General features: G+C 33.8%; 1 protein-coding gene across 1 annotated transcript in view; it reads left to right on the top strand.

Moving 5' to 3' along the window:
* ZDHHC17 (zinc finger DHHC-type palmitoyltransferase 17) overlaps positions 1–20,466 on the top strand; it is a 118,870-nt gene that overhangs the window by 70,495 nt on the left and 27,909 nt on the right. The window contains exons 8-10 of the mRNA XM_069094812.1: positions 7,184–7,309; positions 13,685–13,827; positions 16,690–16,792. Of these exons, the coding sequence (XP_068950913.1) occupies positions 7,184–7,309; positions 13,685–13,827; positions 16,690–16,792 (372 nt within the window). The remainder of the gene's footprint in view (positions 1–7,183; positions 7,310–13,684; positions 13,828–16,689; positions 16,793–20,466) is intronic.

Genomic DNA, 20,466 nt, shown 5'->3' with positions numbered 1-20,466 from the left:
CTTTCATTATCTGAAGTATTGAAATAATTTTCATATTTTGGTTATGTTTATTAGTGCATTGGAGCTCTCATTAAGAACATTAAATAATTTTTCTTTTTGAGTGATTAAATAAAAGTTTCTTTGAGAATTCTACTTTCTCTTTGTGGGTCACCTCCAAGAAAGATAAAGGAATAGGAATTTAGAAGAACTAATTTTGTATGTAAATGGGAAAAGGTAGTGTTTCTATTCTTATATTTGGATTAACCATAGTTCATCTTTATAGTTGCTAATAGTTGTTCCTGAATACACTAAACTTCTCCAGTTACATTTGTGAATTCGTCTGCATGAAGTTCCTTCAAACTTTAAACCGTAATGTCTTCCACTAATAATGTATATTCTTAAATAACTGTTCTTAGTGAAAAATATTCCCTATTTTGGTCTACTTCCTAGGTTATTTTCTGAATAACATTTCTTAAATTTCTAAGTGATTTGTTAGATAACAAATATTGTCTGGTTTGAGTCATTTAAAAAAAAAACTCCATTAACCTGAAATAGCCAATCAGAAAGTAGGTCATCATCTGCTGGATCAGGGTATCTAGTGTTCCCATGCATTGTGATTATTTTATGATTTGTAGAAATGTGTAAGTATAAGGTCACTGTCATTTCAAATGTACCAACTTTAATTCTATTAAGTGGCTGATACTTACCTAATTGTAATATAAGAAACTAATACATTAAAACAATTTTGTATATTTAGTCTTATGATTTTAGTGAGTCTATTACTTCTCAGTGAATGTAGTAAAATAAAGAAATAGATGAGCAAAATAGCTTCATTCTTCAAAAATTAAGATTGAACAGAATCATATTTTGACCTTATGATGATTTTCTTTCTCCATATTCCTTTTGGAAGAAACTCAGAAGACTTTGAGTAGAAATTGAGCTAGGAGCCAGAGGCTTTCAATTTGTATTTATGTATGCCTATCTGAGTTTAAAGTCTGTTTGATCAAAGATGTAAAATGAAGTTTTTGTTACTAAATAATGTGATAATTTGGGATTTTTATGGGTTTTAGATATATGGGTCACAGATTACAGTTGAAATATGTCCCAACAGTGCTTTTTTCTAAATTTTATAGCTTTGTTACGTATCATATTTAAATATGATACATGAAATATTTAATGAATATTTATTATTATTATCATATAGTGTTCATTTCAAATCCTTCCTTTGTTATAGTCCCACAGATGTTATGCAAAATGGAGTGAAAGTAGATTTTTATTAGTTGGAGGTTTCAGAACTTTTCAATCACCTTTTGCTACAGTTTAGTTACTTTTGAGTCCTCAATGAAAAATTTTGTTGAATAAGTACTCTGACAATAGCTTCTAAATTAGTCTCTTTTAATTCCTGTAATGTTGAAAACTAATAAAATTTTGAGGCAATGGCCATAATCTGAAGATAATTGCCCTATCAAAGTTTCTCAGTAAACTCCTTAAAATGTTATAACCAAACTCCTTATTCGAATGTTGCCAAACTCCCTTGAAACATTCACTGTAAGTCCATTTGTTGAAAAGCAGACTAGTCATCCTTGCCTCTTATTTCAGTTAGCTCAACTCTGTATTCTCCTCTTGCATTCTGTCCCTCACTCCCTTCCTCTGTCTTTTCTGTCCTACCTCTTCATTTCTTTGTGTCTCTCTGTTCATGTATCATCTAGCAGTCTAAATGCCAGCTCAGCTCCAGTACTTAGTTCCACTCAACATAGCCTTTAGTGGCTACTTCCTAGAGCCATTTCATCACCCAATCCTAGCCCTTCTCCAAGGCCATAGTATCTTAAACTCCTTGTGTGTGTTCAGTTGTTTTTCAGTCTTGTCTGACTTAATGAGCCCATTTGGAATTTTCTTGTCAAACATACTGGTTTCTAATTTCCTTCTCCAGCTCATTTTACAAATGTGGAAACTGAGACAAACAGGATTAAGTGACTTGCCCAGGGTCACACAGCTAGTAAGTGTCTGAGACCATATTTGAATTCAGGAAGATGAGACTTCCTGACTTCGGTACTTCTACTATACCACCTAACTGCCCCTTAAGCTCCCTACCTCTAGCTGAGTTGCTGAATCCATTACCTCCCCAGGCCTTCCCACAGCTATCTCAGCATTCCCACTCTTTTTTCCCTGTAATCTTGTTTTTACCTAAATTAAAGTCTTGGTAGAACCAATTGATGTTAAGCTGACTATAATTGTAAATTCCAAAGCCATTAGAAAAGTCCCCATTTTTATTCTTACTTAAATCCTGTAAGAACATTGATAAAGCAATTAAAATAATCTTATCCAGTCTTCTTTACAAATAGACTTTTTTTGGTGACAAGAAGACTTAACGTTTTGCTTATTTAAAGAGTAGCTACACATGAAACTTCCAAGATAGATATTCTTGTACTTTTATGGAAACAGATTATGCTTCATTTCATAAGTATAGGCTACCTAGACTGTCCCTTAGAACTATCAAAAACCTTGCAAATTTTAGGAATTTTAGGAAATTCCTATTTAGGAATTTTAGGAAAAGGGATAAGTAAAAAATAGTAATATGTTATATAATTGTCCCTTGTTATATCCTGACTTGACCAGCAAAAGTTCATAATTGTAGATAGTTCAAATCAGTAAGCACAGTACCTAGTATGTTCAGAACACCATGCTAGATCCTGACAGAAATCCCAGATTTAGATAAAACACTATCCCTGATTTCATGCTATAAAACATAGTATAAATAGTATATAAAGCATTGTCAGCATATTATTTGAAGATTCAGAGTTTTAGAATTTTGAGATCCTCTCCATAGCTGTTTTTCAGAGTTCTTTATAGTTTGTATTAATTATATGGCATTGAAATTTTAGTATTTGAATTTTTGGAATAGGTAAAGTGATTTTAATTAGATATTTATTTGTATTTGGAAGATAAAAGAATTCTGTTCCTACTTCTTGTCAAAATGAGAAAAAAAAAGGAAAGGAGTTTACTTTCAGAGGCAAATGTTGTTGAGTTAATATTAGGAAGGTAGAATTTTATCTAAAGTTTTATAAAGTGTTCAAGACATAAAATAGTGAGACCCTCTCCAACTCTTCTTGAGATCACCAAATAACTACTTCTAAAGAGACTGTGACCCATGAATGTATAGAAATAACTGGAAAATTGGGTTGGATACTAGTCAAATTCCATTATAACACAAAGTGCAAGTATTTAGATTTGCACACAACAGGCACATTGACTATAATATAGTTCTAGTAAAACAAGAATTATTCAGTTCTGAAATTCAAACTCCCAATAATTTTCTAGGCAATTTTTAGAAATATGTCAGTTTTCATAGATAGACAATCTATAAAAACTTGCCTATAGATGTGATAGAACCTGAATGTTAAAGTGATAGACATTTGATGAGTTTCTTCATCTCTTTGTCAACTACTCTGTTAAGTTTTCAAAGATCTAAGAGGTGGAAAATTTTGGGGATACATTTTAGCAGATGAGAGAAACAAGAATGGAGAAGAGGCAGTAGTTTGATGTAGGATAAATGAAACATCACTTGTATATTCCAACATGCCTTTTTTTTTTTTTTTTGGAAAGACCTGTATATTCAAGTATCAAGTTAAATTTAAAAGAGTAAAGAAACTGCATAATGTAGTTTACATATGTTTTCAACACTTTTTTATTCCTGCCATCCATGTTCTACATACCTTTCAAAATTAGTATTTTAAGTAAATGTTACCATTTAACACTATGATTAAGAGTTTACTATTTGCTTGGCAGGACACTGGGGATAAAAAGATAAAAATGAAATCGTTTCTACCCTCGGGGAATTTATTATTCTGACTATCTCACACCATTGAAAGGACTGTAACCTAAAAAGTGACACACTTCTAATCTCCCTTCTTTTTAGCCTTGATCAGAATGTAAGGGAAATTGGCATTTCCCTTACATTCTGATCAGGGCCTATAATGAATGAAGACTAAATTTTATACAATTATTAAGTGAGTGAGTCTTATAGTGCCATTAAGTAGTCATGACTTAGTGTTGCTTTATTTTCTAAAAGCTTGAAATACTTAGGCAACCTCCAGTCCTTTGGAGGAAAAATTATTTTGTTTAGATTTTCCTGCCCCTTCATTTATGTTGGAGAGAAAAAGTTGATTTTTTTTTTGTTAGAATTCCTACTCCTTTCTGCACATCACCAGTATAAGATCATATTATTTCCACCTGGAAACTGCCATTTCTGACATAACTCAATGTAAATCACAGATTTTTAATTTCAGTTAATTGGAAATATCTGTTAATCAGAGGAATCCTGCTGACTTGGGGTGGGGGAAATCTGTCTTCTAAGAATTTAGAACTATGAATCATTTTTTTCAATCTAGGTCTTAGAAGAGTTAGGATGGCAAGACAGGGAAATCATTTGGGTCTGTATAAAGTAAGTCTTAATTCAGGGATGCTACCACCTAAGTTTTTAAGTTACAAAGATTATGGTTGATAACCTTGAATTATTGTAAGATGCATTATAAGACTAGTTTTTTTTTAAATAGAAATAGCATTATTGAATCTAAGTTCATAGACTCATAAGCCATTCCATTTGAGAGACATTTTTAAGATCATCTAGTTCAGCCTTCTTATCTACAGATGACAAAACTGAGACCATGAGAAAGGAAGTAATTTATCCAAAGAGCCAGGATTTGAACCTAGGCTCTTCCCTTTTTCTCCCCTACTCTTTCTGTCTTCCTCAGAATTATCAAGATTATATAAAACCTTTTATAATCAGTTTGTTGATTTTTTTTGCTTCTATCTAGATAGAAATGTCACGTGTTCTTTTTATAGTATTTCCCAGTAAAATAGAACTTGTCTTATGAAAATTTCTCTCTTTTCTAGTTACATAGATTTTCCTGTAAGTAATTAATAACATATGTAAAGAATTAATAGGTTTTTTCAGTCTTTGTGAAAAGACAGAATAATGGTAGAAAGTACAAATAGCAGATCTCTATGCCAGAATAAAGAGGAAACAAGCTTTTATTATGTGCCAGGATTGCTAAGAATTCTACAAATATCTCATTGGAAATAATATTTTGAAGACTGTTACCATTGAGTAGATCGCTTGTTCATAATACTGGTTTAAGGTAGTTATTTTTTAAATTGTATTAAAATTGAGTATTTTAGATTAGGACAGTTCTCATGTAATTCTCAAATGATTATTTAGGATAGCTTAAATTCTTAGCGTAATTGAGATACAAACATCATATGACTTATACTAGGATGATACATTAATCTTAATTTATGAGATCCTAGTATATGGCTTAGTCTCATTTATAAATTTTTGAAAAACATATTGTCCCCTAAGTAATTCAACCCTGTGAATTAATTTATAGAATTTTTGCCTTTTAAAATTTTTATTTAGGAACTCTTTATACACATAATACCTTTTTAAGGAATAAAATCTTTTTTTTTAGATGAAAAAAATTACTTATCTAGCTCTGTTAATATTATGAACAAATCTTGATATGGTTTCTTGGGATGAAATAAGAAACTATTTTTAGAAAAGTTTTCATTATATTTTAAGTTCCTAACCTAGAAGATAACCAAAGGAGAATTTTCCCTGGGTTTGAGGATGAAATTCAACCATAAGCTAAAGTTCAAGTGATCTACTAGCTTAGCCACAATGTTTGTCAGGCCAAAACTATCAAAAAAAATATTTTCTACTGCTAGTTGCATAGTATTATATAACCTCCATGTCAATTTTTTTTTCCTGCTAATACATGGAGTGATTAACTATATACATGGATACAGATCCCTGGTTTCATTATAACTATCAAAATTATTTAATTGTTTATTCATAGTTCCAGCTGAATATAAAGAATACACTAAAATAATCCGATAATTAGAAGATTAGTTGAAAGATTTCTTAAAGCTCCCTCAATTTTTTTATCTAGGCAATCCTTAGGTGTCACATGGCCCTCTAGTGGAAGGGATGCTCAGCTGGACCCCGAGGCAACTGCAGGATATTCTCTGGGAGTTGTTCCCCCAAAGGGATTGCTTTTACACAGGTAATCTTTATAGTTTGGATTAATTAGCTGGTGTTAAATTTAGTATCTGGATTTTTTGAATAGGTAAGGTATTTCAAATTAAGGACCTACTTGTATTTATAGGGGATTGAGCTAGATTAGTATGTACCCTATTGTGTGACACCTTTTTTTTTTTTTTAATTAAAAGGTTTTTTTCCATGTGTTTTGGGGAGCCTTTAAAAAAAATAGGTTCCATCCCTCACAAAGATAAAAGGTCCACAAAAGTTAGTGAAATTCCCTTATAGTTACATATAATTTTAATGTTTTTCCCTTTAATCTTTTGAAAGACAATCAGTAGTTTTCTTACCTTTTTTTTTTTGAGAAAATATGAATATGAGAAAATACTTTAAAAAATTTTCTTTTTGTATTTGAAGAAGTTTAAGTGGGAAATTTTAACTCATTCAAGCCTGTATTTTATAAAAAGAAATACTTTGATAGGAAAGGTTAAAAGAGATACAATTAAAATTGGTATGCTGACTTGTTTCTCATTTCCTTTACATTTTATCACTGTAGAGTTCTTCATGTATCAGGGTAAAATCAGAATTATGGACTTTTCTAGAAGGACAAAGGGATTTTTTTCTAGGTCAAAAATGCCAATCCAGCCTATGGTAAGATGAGTTAGGGATTGACTAATAGTGTTATTTCTGTATTCTTTCTAAAGAGTTTCCTCTTAGAGCTCTTGGTATCACCATGATGAAACTGAGAGAGTTTTAGTATGACAGACCATTGTTTTGTAGTAATTGTTTCTTCTAGTGACCTCCTCCAAGACTGTGACATAAATAAGAAATAAACATAGATTAAAATACCTATGATCCAGCAAGTATTAATATACCTACTTTTTGATTTGCACACTAATTCAGAATGTGATCAAGGATTGAATTTTGTAGATTAATTATTGAATTTTGAATACATTTTTCTCCTTAGGAAAGAATTAATTATAAATATATTAATGAAATAATTTAAAATCTAATTGAAATTATTATTTTTGATGTCAAAATAAGAATTAAAGTGATACTGGAACATATAACTTTATTTTCTTTATATTTGTGGATAGAATAGAAAGTAATAATAAATGGTACTTTTTATTTTTAATATGAAGTTCTTCTATTTCTGTCATCCATCAGGGAGAATCACCGCTTGATTTGGCAAAACAAAGAAAAAATGTTTGGATGATCAATCATTTACAAGAGGCAAGACAGGCAAAAGGGTATGACAATCCGTCTTTCCTCAAAAAACTAAAGGCTGATAAGGTAAAACTTATTTCTATATGTTTGTTAGTCTTAACATTTTTAATTTAAGATGCATTATCCTGTATTTCTCATACAAGAATTATCCATTTTAAAAATCCTGACATTATAATGAATTTAGGGTGCTTAGCAAAGCTTCCTAGGACAGATTTTTTTGTTGGCTGACCTGTATAATGATCAGCAGGGTCATCAGTTTTGTTTCATTTTCTGAAATTCAGTAAGCTGTTAATAAAAGTTGATTAACTGATTCAGTTAATCCTGGAATGAAAATCCTATCTACCTACAGGTGCTACTTCTGTGATGAACTACAAAAAATTGTAATTCTCTTCAATTCATTACCTTTGTTGTCTTCTGTTAGCTCCTTTCTCTTTAGCCCTAAAGGATTTTGCCAATTAACTGATGTTGAAAGTTGCAGCACTGTTGTAATTTAAATTTAGATTTTTGGTTTTATAAAGGTTGGCTGCATTGCCTGATAGTAATCTGTAATATGAAAAACCAGTTTTTAGAAATCTCCATAATGCCTGCTATGTGCCAGGCACTTTAAACACTTCATAGTTATTTTCTGTTTTAATTCTTACAACCTCCTTGGGAGGCAAGTGCTGTTATACCCCCATTTTACAGATGGAAAAATTGAGGCAAAAAGAGGTTGTGACTTGCCCAGGATCATGCAGCTAGTGTCTGAGACAGGATTTGAACTCAGGTCTTCCTGACTCTACTGGGCCCTTCCTGACCATCCACTGTAACACCTAGCTGTCCCTTCGCAAGAGGTCATTCCAACTTGTAGGAGTGGTTGGACTATACAGTCCAAAGTCCTGTGCACAGATTCACTGGACCAAGTGAATGCCAGCTGAGAGGCAGTCTTAGTAATTCTGAAGAAATCAAAATTAAATCGGTAACTATTTGCTATGTGCAAATCATTATTCTAGGTGTACAAGGAGATGCAGAAAAATATCATTTATGCTTCCTGCCCTCAAGGACTTTATTTTCAGATTGGAGAGAAACAAAGTATAAACACATGGAAAAAACTTTCTCAAATTCTCAAGGGGTCTATGAGACTGTCAATGTGAGCATTCTCTTTTCTGAAAGTCTCTAGTTAGTAGATGATCTTTGAGAAGATCAGTGCCTGAAATGTCTCCTCCCACAGCCAGCCTGAAGGACTTCTTCTTACGGAGTAGAATTATTTGTCACCACATCTATATTCCATCTATATTCAGAGTTGGTAGGATCTAGAATCCAGGATTACTATTGTACATATTGAAGCAACAGGGAAAAATTAAATAATGATAAACTAATCACATAGTTCAAAACAATAGTAGAAGAGCTATCACAAGGCAGGAAATTCATGATTAATTTCCGAGTGAATTTTTTCAGACAATGATTGAGAAGAATCATAGAATCTTAGAATTGGAATGAAGCACTGCAGTAGTCCACCCTTGTCTAGCTCTTAAAGACCAAAGGGGGGCAGACACTACTTTAATGTGGTGGTCAACAGGGAAGGTATTATAGAGGGAGGTCCAGTGTCATTTGATTTATGAGGGATGGGTCACATTTGAATATGTCCAAGAGGGAGGTGGAAGACATTATATTCCTTGGTAATGTTTTACATTTCTAGAATTTCAGAACTTCTTGGCCAGAAACTAGCCTTTTAAGTGACTCCTTGAGCAATATTAGCCTGGAAGGAATAATATCTGGTTAAATTGGAAAATCTTTTTTTTTTTTTAATGTGGCAGTTATTTTATATGACTTAAATAATAAACCAGTTTATTCCAAAATAAAAGCAGCTTAAATTTGACAATTTTTTGAAATAAGTAAAAAAATAATCATTAAATCTAGGATAGCACTTCCTGAATGCCTACTTGAATACTCTAAATTACAGCAAACTATAGTTATCACTTAATTGAATTTGATTTGGAATCATCTGTGATTCTTTTCCCCTGTTTGCCTTTTCCAGTCAGTTGGTAATACTATTAATTCTTTAAAAATGGAGGTTTCCTTCAGCTATAACACTAGTTTAGGCCCCTGTTACCTCTCATTTGTGCTCTAACAGTAGCCTCATAAGTAATCTTTCTATGCTCCCACAACTTCTCCTCTATCCATTGCATCTCACATTCTGTCACCAAATGAACTATACATTTCTAATGGTGACTCCTCTAGATTCATTTTTATTTGTTGATGTTTTCCTTAATATTTGATGCCCAGAATTAAATACAATAATTGTAGATTTTATCTGAACAGCACAGAGGCATTTATTAAAACTCCTGCCATGGGCCAAGCATTGGGCTAGGTACTGTGGATATGAAAACAAAGTGGTCTTTGCCCTCAGGTAGGATTTCACCTTTTTCCCCCAACATATCTTTATATAGCATCAGATATTTTTCTGGAGCCAAATGAGTCTGTTGACAGTTATCAAACAAGCTGTTGACTAAAATTTGCCCTCATTTTTTTTACACGAACTGACACTAAGTTGGGGCTCTCTCACTGTGTACTTCTGTAGGAGATTTTTATTAAACTAACTACAGTTTACATTTTTTTCCTGGCAAATTTAAATTTGTACACTTCAGGCCTTTGTTCTACTCTGAATTCTATACTAATCAAGCAGCACAATTAAAAAAAATGAAATTAGTTTGGAATGATTATTCCTTAGTGAACTCCTATTGCCTGCTACTGATAACTGTATTCTCACAATCTCTCTCAGGTGCTCACAATCATTTTAAATATCCTATACTGAAATTTTGCTGGTGATCCACTACAGACCTACTAATCAATAGTTTCTGGAATCTACCTTTTGCCCCTTTAGAAAACTAAGAAAACATTTGCTTGGCTCCAGTTTCTTGGGGCTTTTGTTTTCTTTTACTGACAGTGCTTATATCATGACATTTGTCATTTCTTTTGACATTGAAATTTGGATTTGGAGACTTTAAAGTAAATTGAAGTGGCTAGATGTCATCTTAGCAGTTTTTACTTATCTTAGTCTTCAGTATTTTTCATGTGGTGTTTTGACTACCCTTTTTATTTACAAAGGACACATTATTCTTGCTGGAGAAGACAGAAGCAAAGTTGAATATAAGTAACTTTCTTCTCTCTATGCTATATTACCATTACATTATTTCCCCTGGGCCTTTTGTATTCTTCTTAGTTAAGAATAGTTTTAAAGAATTTTTGGGTAATCTTTAGCATTTTTCTTTGTTAATTTATTCTGTACTGTAGTCCAGATACTATTCTCACTGAGGCCGTGACACCCTGTTTCTATCCTTAAATCGAATTATAAAATACCATATAGTGATGTTATGTTTCTTGCCAAGTTGTCTCTTAACTCCCTTTATACCACCCCTCCCCTCAAATAAGGTAATATTTTCATCTTATTTTTTTCATGATACCTCTTTCCCCCAACAGCCCAAGCTGTGTGCTGAGTAGTTTAGACATTTTTCTCTGTTATAATGGAGGGGTTCATTGGGGGTGGGGGAGATCAGGAAATGACAAGAGACATCAATTAAACTTTTAAAGTAAACAGGGCAGTTTTAGCTGCCACTCTAGGGGTAACATTTAATAAATGACTTTTTTTTCTTAAAAATAATACTGCTGTGAGGAAGCCCCTTAATCTCTGTGCTTTTATTTCTTTTAAAGTATATAATTTTTTTGCATTGTTATTTTAAAATGAAAATCATATTGTGTAATAAAATTTAAAACTACATTATAAATTCAAAATGTTTCATTAGGGAATAAATTTATTTCTGTAGCAGCAATTATAATTGAATTTGTGGTTATGTGATAAAAAAAAGCCATTCTAAACCACTGAAATGGCATGAGCAAAGCCATATATGTAGAATACAATGCAGTTAAAATTATTTTAAGTCATCAAGTTTGGATAGAATATAGGGCAGATGTGAGATAAAGCTAAAAAGTTGGGATTGGTTTGCTTAGTGCTTTGAATGCCTTTTTAGCACTTATATTCTTCCTCATCTTCATACAGTAGAAATTTCCCTAAATTCATTACTGAGCCTTCCTTCTCTTAACTGGTTCTCTCAGTGACCTCATTCACACTCACAGCTTCAACCACTACCTGTGTGCATATAACTCCCAGATCACTATTTCCAGCTCTTACTTCTCTTCATAGTTCCAGACTTGCATCTCTAACAGCCTGCTGGATATTTCCACTTTAATGGGCTATTTTTTAATATCTCTGTCCCTATATCAGATCCTCCTTTTGGCTTCATCATTTGTTATTGGTACGTCTCAGACTTCTATATTAGCAAACTTTGTGTAATTTTTGATATGCCTCTCTCCTTTGCCATTTGCATCCAAACTGTTACCAAGTCCTTTTGATCCTACCTGTACAGAATCTCTCACATTTGTCAACTGCTTTCTGTTCCCATGGCTACTATACTAGAATGGGGCTGACTTACCACCTACTTAGAAACTTAAATTAAACTTTCACTTTTCCCTGTTTCTTGGTCAATTTTGGATGGCTGAAGTCTTGCCTTTTTCAGTTCATGCTTTATACCACTGCCAAGCCATCTGGTGCCTAAGTTTGGTTATGGCATTCTTCTGCTCAAAAATATACAAGTGGCTCCCTCTGATCTACCCAAGTAATCATGTTCAGACTTCTTTGTCATTCAGAGCCCTCCAAAATTGGGTGCCGCCCTACCTTTCCATCTTTACCTGTTCCTCCCCTCTATCTGTTCTGTATCCCCTCCAGACTGTTCTCTGTTCTCTGGATTAACTCTGTGCCTTTCCACTGCCATGCTTTTGTTCATGTGGTTTTCTCTCTTTCCTTCCTCTACCTCTTAAATTCTCAACCAGCCTCAAATATTGCATTCTCCATTGAACTCCTGATTTCTTCTTTTCCATTTTTGTCAATAGTGGCCTTCCCCCAGTACCTCACATAGTACTTTTATTTTGCACCCATTAAGCCACTTTTGTAAAATTGCATAATACATATTATCTGTATATATGATTCCCCAAAGAGAGTGAACTCCTTGGAAGGAGTCATATCTTTATTTAAACTCTTATTTCTACCAGCGCTCCACACATGTGATTGACACATGATCATTGAATTTTGGAGTTAATAGGTACACTGGGAGGTGTCAGAGACGCATCACATTTTGATGTTTAGCAAGGGGGTTTACTGTTATAATAATATCCTTATGTATAAGATGGTAAAATATGACTCAGACAATCATTATTAGATGGCTTTCTAGATCATCAAACAAGAATGCTGAGCTAATAATTGTTAGCAGGCAAGTTTTCTTACTGTTTTCTATAGTCTTGTCAGTGAATAGGGTTTAAGTATAATCATAAATAAAATGTAGAGTTAGGAATTTTTTAAGAAATGAAGGCTTATAGAGAAACTTGACTTAATAGGGTATCCTGTGGAAAAGACCTTGGAGTTTTAGGTGACAGTAAACTCAGCATGGACCAGTAGTGTGATACAACTGTTAACATGGGATTTGGAGACCTCATCATAAAAGGAATTAAAGATATTTGTTTAATCTTAGAGGAGAGGAAAGGGAGAGGTGATTGCAGTCTTCAGATATTTGAAGGATTGTTTCCCATTTGGAAGAGGGGTTAAACTTCAATTTGTGTTTCTCCAGAAGGCAGCATGATTGACAGGGATGCTCAGTAGGTGAAAGTGATAGAGAAACCCTTTCTGCCTAGGGCCCTCTAACAGTAGAAGAGGCCGCTTCATAAAGTAATTCATTAGTTCCTTGTCACTGGGAGGATTCCAACAGAAACTGGAAAGCACAAGCTAAAAGACAGCGGCAGAAGTAGAACTAGAAGACCTCCAGGGTCTCTTCAGATTTTGACTGCTTTAACGTTGTCTTCTGTTTAATGTCCAGATGTGTTATTTAAAAATAAAAGCATAGCTTATGTTGCTATATCTTTTAAGTTTTATAGTTCATCTGTATCTGTCAGATTCTCTCTACTACCAGAAAGAAATGGAAGTAGTTCTTATGCTCCCTCTGAAATCCCCTGCTGTTCTGAAAGGCAGTATTGTTTAGTGGGTAGGGGGCTGGAGGTGGAGTCGGGAGGACTGCCTCAGATACTTACTAGCTATGTGAACCTGGCTAAATTATTTAACCTCTCCATGCCTTACTTTCCTCACCTGTAAAATGAGAGGGTTGGAGTTGTCAGCTTCAAAGGTCCCTGGGAGTTCCTTATGATCTATCATTTTTATTTTGTTAGAAACAAAAATGAACAATCTGACACAATGCTGGTATCCCAGAGCATGCTTCGGGAGACAATAAAAGTACCTTTCTTCCCTGCTCACCACCTCTTTGATACACAAGTTTTGCTTTTCTTTTTGTCAGGTATTAATGTTCCAACAGTGAATGTACATAAAAATGTAAAAATTGATAACACATATTTGTTTCTGTGCAGGAATTTCGGCAGAAGGTAATGCTAGGAACTCCTTTCCTAGTTATATGGCTGGTTGGGTTTATAGCAGACCTAGATATTGATTCTTGGCTCATTAAAGGGCTAATGTATGGTGGTGTTTGGGCTATGGTCCAGTTTCTTTCAAAGTAAGTGTTGTTTTAAACTATGTTATATAGCTATAAATGAAGGGATGTGAATTTTCTCTCAGGAAAAAAGTCAATTTTTTTTTTAAGAGGGTCATTCCATTATTTAGAAAAAAATTTAAAAAGATTTTTAAAACTTTGATTAAACAAAGATGTATTTTCAATAGTATTTTAAGCAGTTTCTTATCTTTGGATATTTTAATCTTTATGTGATCAGTGGTCTCATCAGTGTGCATACTTTGTGCAGCCTTACAAGGATTAACAGCAAAGTTGTTGTTAATGAGTGAGAAGACCATTCATATTTAATGCCAAAATGTGTGTGTTTGTATATATGTACATACACACATATATGTATATACATGTGTGTTTACACACTCACCACAAGCACATATGTACAGACATGCATGTGTGCACTTTGGTATTACGTGTATATGTACATATCTTTGCATAACCATATATATACACACACACATATATATATATATATATAAGATTTGGAAAATTTTGGTTGAAAAGAGTTTAGGGTTTGATCTATTTTAACTGGGTAACTAAAGTACAAAATTATTTGTTATTCTTTTGTATAATACAAATGAATATTTTATCTTTCATAAATAAATGATATGTCCTTTTAGAGCTTAAAGTGGAGCCATGTTTGCCTATTTGGTACCAGGTTCTCCTGTCATAATTCAGGAGGAAAAATAGAATTGGTGAAAGCACTGGCCCTAGGCAAAATAATGAAGGCAGCCAAGTCTCTCTTACCTTTTGTCCTGCTCCCTTGTCTGTTTCTCCCCTTCTTCTGCCCTCTTTAATGAAGGGGACTCAAATATACTCTCTCAGGAGTTTATTGCCTTTCACTTCTATATCCCATCAAAGTTTGTGCTTCAGTGGCTCTGCACTGTGTTCTTCCTTCTCCTAGGAAAAATTCCCTTCTTCAGTGCTCTGCTAGAATTTAAGGAGGAAGATATCTAGTAAAGCAATTCAGATTATTTTAGGTGTGAATGCTGGTTAATAGCTTATTACTTTGTTAGCCTTCAAGGATATTTGAGGTTTAGGGAGCAGGTTTGTAATTTGAATTTTAATAAAAGAAACAGCTCAGAATAAACTGTAATGGTAACATTTACAATGGTTGAGAGAAAGATATTATGAACTCTCTGCTTAGTCCATACAAAAGGGTGACTATGATTAGATCACTACTAGCATCTAAGGTTAATAGTAACAGTTAACAGCAACAATGGTAGCTAGATCAGCACTTTAAGGCTTGGAAAGCCCTTTACAAACATTACCTCATTTAATCTTTGTAAACAACCCTGAGAGTTTGAGCAATAAGGAAACTGAGAGAAATAGAAATTAAGTGGTTTCCCTGGGGCCATACAGCTGGCAGAGGTTTGAAATAAGATTTGAACTCTGGTCTTCTTTACTCCAAATCAGATTTCATGCTGGTTTCATTTACATTGTACCTTCTAGTTTACTGACCTCTACTTACCTGACTTTTAAAAAATTATTGAATAAGATCTTTTATCGGGGTCTATAGTACTAACATTTTGTAGGCCAAGTAGCTGTCATTAAACACCTATTAGGAACTAGTTTTAAATTAAAAACTCACCTTTAAAAAATACCTTTAAATGCACCTACAGTTTTGTGATCTTTTGTGCAAATTAGTCTTTACCTCCTTCACACAAGGGATCATCCTTCTTATTTCATTAAAGAACAATGTGTACATTTGAGATAGAAAAAAGTTGAATACTGATGTGAAAAATTAGTGTTTGTAGGTTTTTCTAAAGTCTTAAAAAAAAGATTTGGGATTACAATAGCACAGTAGAAAGAGTACTAAAATTTGGAGTCAGAGAATTGGGATTCATATCTTGGCTCCACCACTCAGAACTGTTTGACTTTAAGCAAATCACTTAACCTAACTGGGTCTCAGTTCCTAAAGCAATAAAATAAGTGTGTTGGACATGTGTGAACTCTAAGGCTGGCTCTCCCTTCTAAATCTGTCATCCTATGATTCTAATTTTATATGAATGTACAAACACATATGTTTACTAAAATGTTGCATCAATTTGACTCTGTTTTTTGGTTGGTGCATTAGTAAATATTCATATGACTAATTCATTTCACTTGAGGTGATATACCTAAATTCTAACAATATATAGAGAAACAAACCTTTCACAGACTAAAACAAATCACTCTTGGGTGTGTAGCAGAAAATTGTGTGTGTGTGTGTGTGTGTGTACCTACATCAGTGTCCAGTGAACAATCAATAATGTATTAATTTGCACACAAAAGTGAATTGTTTATCCAGAGTGATTGTAGAATCTAATATTTTGATTTGACTATTCTAGTTTAAGGAATGTGATCTTTTTTTTATGTACAGCTTCATTTTTCTTACAATTAAAAAATATTAAACATGTTTGGAATAGATGGTTCCAAAGGCACTATAGGACCTTGTGATAAAATGGAATTGTCATTTTGATCATCCTTTATTGCATTATGCTTTTAAAATTGCTGTTTGTTTTCTCTCTTTCATAGCCACTTTGTAACTTAGTAAATCTTTCCAAGTTATATTGGCTGAAAAAATTAATCATTCTATGACCAGCTTGGTGATAGAATGGTCCTGGGCTTATACTTAAAAGTCTTCCATAATCTGGAACCTGGGGTCACCTGGATGAGGCAATGAGGCACCAGTAACAGGCTTTAGAGAAAGAATTATTGTATATTACCATTTAAAAAATCTTGCTTAGTTGGATTCTGGTTAAATGATTTACTGTATATCAAGTATGTTTAATTTTTATCTTTTATTTAAAGATAAGTAAATTATCATAATGGGATATTAAATTCAAACTAAATAAAATTTGTGTCTTACAGATCATTTTTTGATCACTCAATGCACAGTGCATTGCCGCTTGGAATATATTTGGCAACCAAATTCTGGATGTATGTGACGTGGTTCTTCTGGTTTTGGAATGATATCCTTTCTGTCAAAAAGTTGATAGCGTCAGTACTTTTCATCAGTCATTTAATGATGGAATTAAAATATAATTAATGGCATTCCACACATCAGGAAAAAGTACTTAGGTAGGAAATATATCCATAAACGGTTTTTTTTAAACAACTTTTAAATTCTTAATGCCTTTAATTTCTTTTAAAGGTATTTTAAAAGTATAATTTTATTATTTTAATATGATTACTTTTATTACATTTCTCTTCTAGAAAATGGAAACTTAATTATTTGCGTTTTATATCTCCCTCCCCCCCCTTTTTTTGGTTCAAACATGTATCAGAAACTCCTCTGTGTACAGACTCTCTGCAACTACTCATGTCTAGCTTATCTTGTAAGAGTATTGCTGAGGTGGGCGGCTAGGAGGTGCAGTGAATAGAGCACTGGCTCTGGGGTCAGGAGGACCTGGGTTTGGATCTGGCCTCAGACACTTAACACAAAAACTAGCCGTGTGACCTTGGGCAAGTCACTTAACTCCAATTGCCCTCCAAAAGCAAAAAAAAAAAAAGTATTGCTGAGGAAAGCAAGAAAAGAAGTGACATGACCTTGATCACAGAGCTAGAATATGACAGAAGCAGGCCTTGAGTCCAGGTCTTCCTGATTTCAAGACTGACCTTCTGTCCATGCTGCTGCTGGTATGCTGCTCCTGATTAGGCCCTTTATTTGCTCAATAAGTGTTAAATCTCTTTTTACCTTTGTGACATGAACCAGAGTTGGCTTTATGAAAGGCATGTTTATGCCATGCTAATTCTGTAGCATATGTTTAACTCAAACGTATGTAATAATCAACAAGTCGTCATTAAATACTTATTATGTGCTACGTCCTAGGGATACAAATTAAAAAAACAAAAACAGCTCTTACCCTCAAGGAGCTTACATTCTAATGGAATTGTGGGGGTGGGGGGGCGGTGCTGGTGAATGACAACAAATATAAATCAGTACATGCAAGATATATACCAAATCAATGAAAGGTATCCTTAGAGGGGAAGGCCTCAGCACCGAGGGGACCCAGAAAATCCTTCTTGGAAGAAATGGTACTTGAACTGAGTCTAAAAGGAATCCAGGGGTTATTAAGTTCCTAATAAAGTAATTAACGAAGTTATTTGGTCTTTAGGTTTTTGTTTTTGCTTTTTTGGCGGGGGGGAGGGCAGAGCAATTGGGGTTCAGTGACTTGCCCAAGGTCATATAGCTAGTAAGTATTAAGTAGTCTGAGGCTGGATTTGAACTCAGGTCCTCCTGACTTCAGGTCCGGTGCTCTATTCACTGTGCCACCTAGCTGCCCCTAGTTTGTGTTTGTTTTTTTTAATACCCCTTATTTTTATGAAAATGAGAAAGGGCAGAAAAGATCTAGAATATGTTATTTTGTAATGACCTTTATATACAGAGATGATGGTGCTGATCTGTTACATTAAGAAGGGTAGGTAGTTCTGGTACAGTGAAAACAGGTTCACAACTTTTCCTTAGCTTCCTTGGTTAAGGGAAAAGAATGTAGTTGCCTGGTAGATTATTTGTAAATCGGCTAATTGTTGTTGTGGCTTCTTGTTTTTTAAATCAGAGCCTGCCTAAATTAGGACAATGGCAAGAAAAACTTTTGTCATTCTGGTGGTGTTCTGGTGATATCAGTCAGCATTGCCATCAGTTTGTATGTATCTGAGAGGCTGCTACTTAAAGGACAATACAGTTGTGATTATGATCCCACTACAGTATGTTCTTGGAACCAGAGATGCTTCCATAATACCTGGAGGAGACCCAGGGGACCCCAGATACTTAAGGGCAGTCCTGTATGGATTTGACATTTTTCTTGTGGACACTATTTAGACTACTACTACTTCTAAAACCCTACTTAAAATGTTAGTAAGAAGTATAAATGTTAGGCATGTTAGTAATAGAGAAAAGCTTTAAAGCTGAGCCTTGTTTTTAAGTCCCATCATCCTTTTCATGATATCATACTGGTATTCTGCCAAATTAAAAGAAAAGATATGGTCTTTCCCTTTTTTAACCATTGGTACTGGTGTACTAAAAACTGATCTGACTTTTAAGCTAAACTGAATTTAGATTTATAACTATAATTTGTGGTAGATTTTAGTATTTATTGCAATGTATTGAGAAATACAGTTGTCAGTATTCAGCACATTGAAGTAAAAATACATACATCAGAGGAATTAGAACAACGTAGAATTTTGACCTTTTTAGGTCTTTTATCATCATTCGTGATAAAGATTTTTAACATCTAATTAGACTTCTAAAAAATCAGATCATAATCACAACTTCTTAAAAAGATAATTTAGACTCAGGACATTTTAATAAAATCACAAATTTTATTAATGTTTACTAAATCTTTTTAAAAAAAACTTCTATAGAAAAGCATGCAAAAAAATTTTATTTACCTATTGATTTAATTTTGAGACTGATTGTCTCTCTCTGTCGTGGTCTAAAAGTGCAACAGCCATTCTTGGGCTCATTCACACTGAACAGCTGATCAGCACCGAACCTTTGACATGCTGTGTTTCTGACCTGTGTTAATTTGCCCCCTCCTCAGGTAGCCTATTAGCCTTCTACTCCTGGAGAGAGAATGAGGTAATCATAGAATTAGTTCAACTCAGAACTCATGAGCTCAAGCAATCCACTGGGCTTCTCCTGCCTGAGTATCAGGAATTACTGGCATGTATCACCTCATTCAACTATAAAATACATTTTTAATGGTCTAGAATTGTGGTGACTGATCACTATTACAACCATTATTTAATTGTTATCAAGTACTCTGTGTTCAAAATAGTTACTTTGATGTGATCTTTTGGCAAAATCACCCAGTCTTTTAATTTGGGCTTGGGGAACTGTACTCATTTTGTTTTTGAGACATAAAGCAAAAAATTGGAACAAGAGCTTAAATTTCTTATATTTAGACAGCTTTGTATGCTTACATTTCAGCAAAGCACAATTCCTCTTTTTGATTCAGTAGTATAAGTAAGGTGATACCTGGCAAAATACTTCCATGTGGCAGTTTTCACTACCTCATTCTGGTCATGTATTATACTTGGACATAAAAAACTGCCCCTCAAGTATTCATTAGGCGTTAGAATTGTCTTACTGGAACATTTGGTATGACTAAAACAGATATGCTCATTTTCGTGACCTCATCTACTTAAAATTTGCTTTTTTTAAGTAGTGACGACCTCTGAAGTGACTGCAGTAGATTAGAGGTATTTCTTAGCAGCATAACATTCCGTTGCCTAAATTGGACATTGAATTTTATACCAAAAGGGGGAAAGTTCATATCTTCCTAAAATAATTGTTGCCTGGTGCATGAATTACTTCTCAGCCCTAATGGGGGAAGAGGAAGAATACTGTTAAATTAGCAGATAATGAAAATGTCATTCTAGGCAAAAGTTGAACTTTTCTCTATTATGAAATCTTTTACTAGACTGTTGAATAGTGTCACTTAGGTGGTCTCATAATTGCATGTGGTGCTGGGCGTGGAGCCTGGAAGACCTGAGTTAAAATCTGCCTCAGACACTTACTAGTATTGTGACCCTGGGCAAATCATTCAATTTCTATTTGCCTCAGTTTCCTCAACTGTAAGATTGGGATAATTAGAGCACCTCCTTCCCTGGGTTTGTTAGGATAAAATGAGATGTTTGTAAAGT

The sequence above is a fragment of the Petaurus breviceps genome, unplaced genomic scaffold (genome assembly GCF_028583685.1).
Source record: "Petaurus breviceps papuanus isolate PSGF00001 unplaced genomic scaffold, PetGlider_PUasm1.0 221, whole genome shotgun sequence".
Classification (NCBI taxonomy): Eukaryota; Metazoa; Chordata; class Mammalia; order Diprotodontia; family Petauridae; genus Petaurus; species Petaurus breviceps.
The sequence above is the reverse complement of the archived record's forward strand: the minus strand, read 5'-3'. Positions and strand labels throughout refer to the sequence as shown.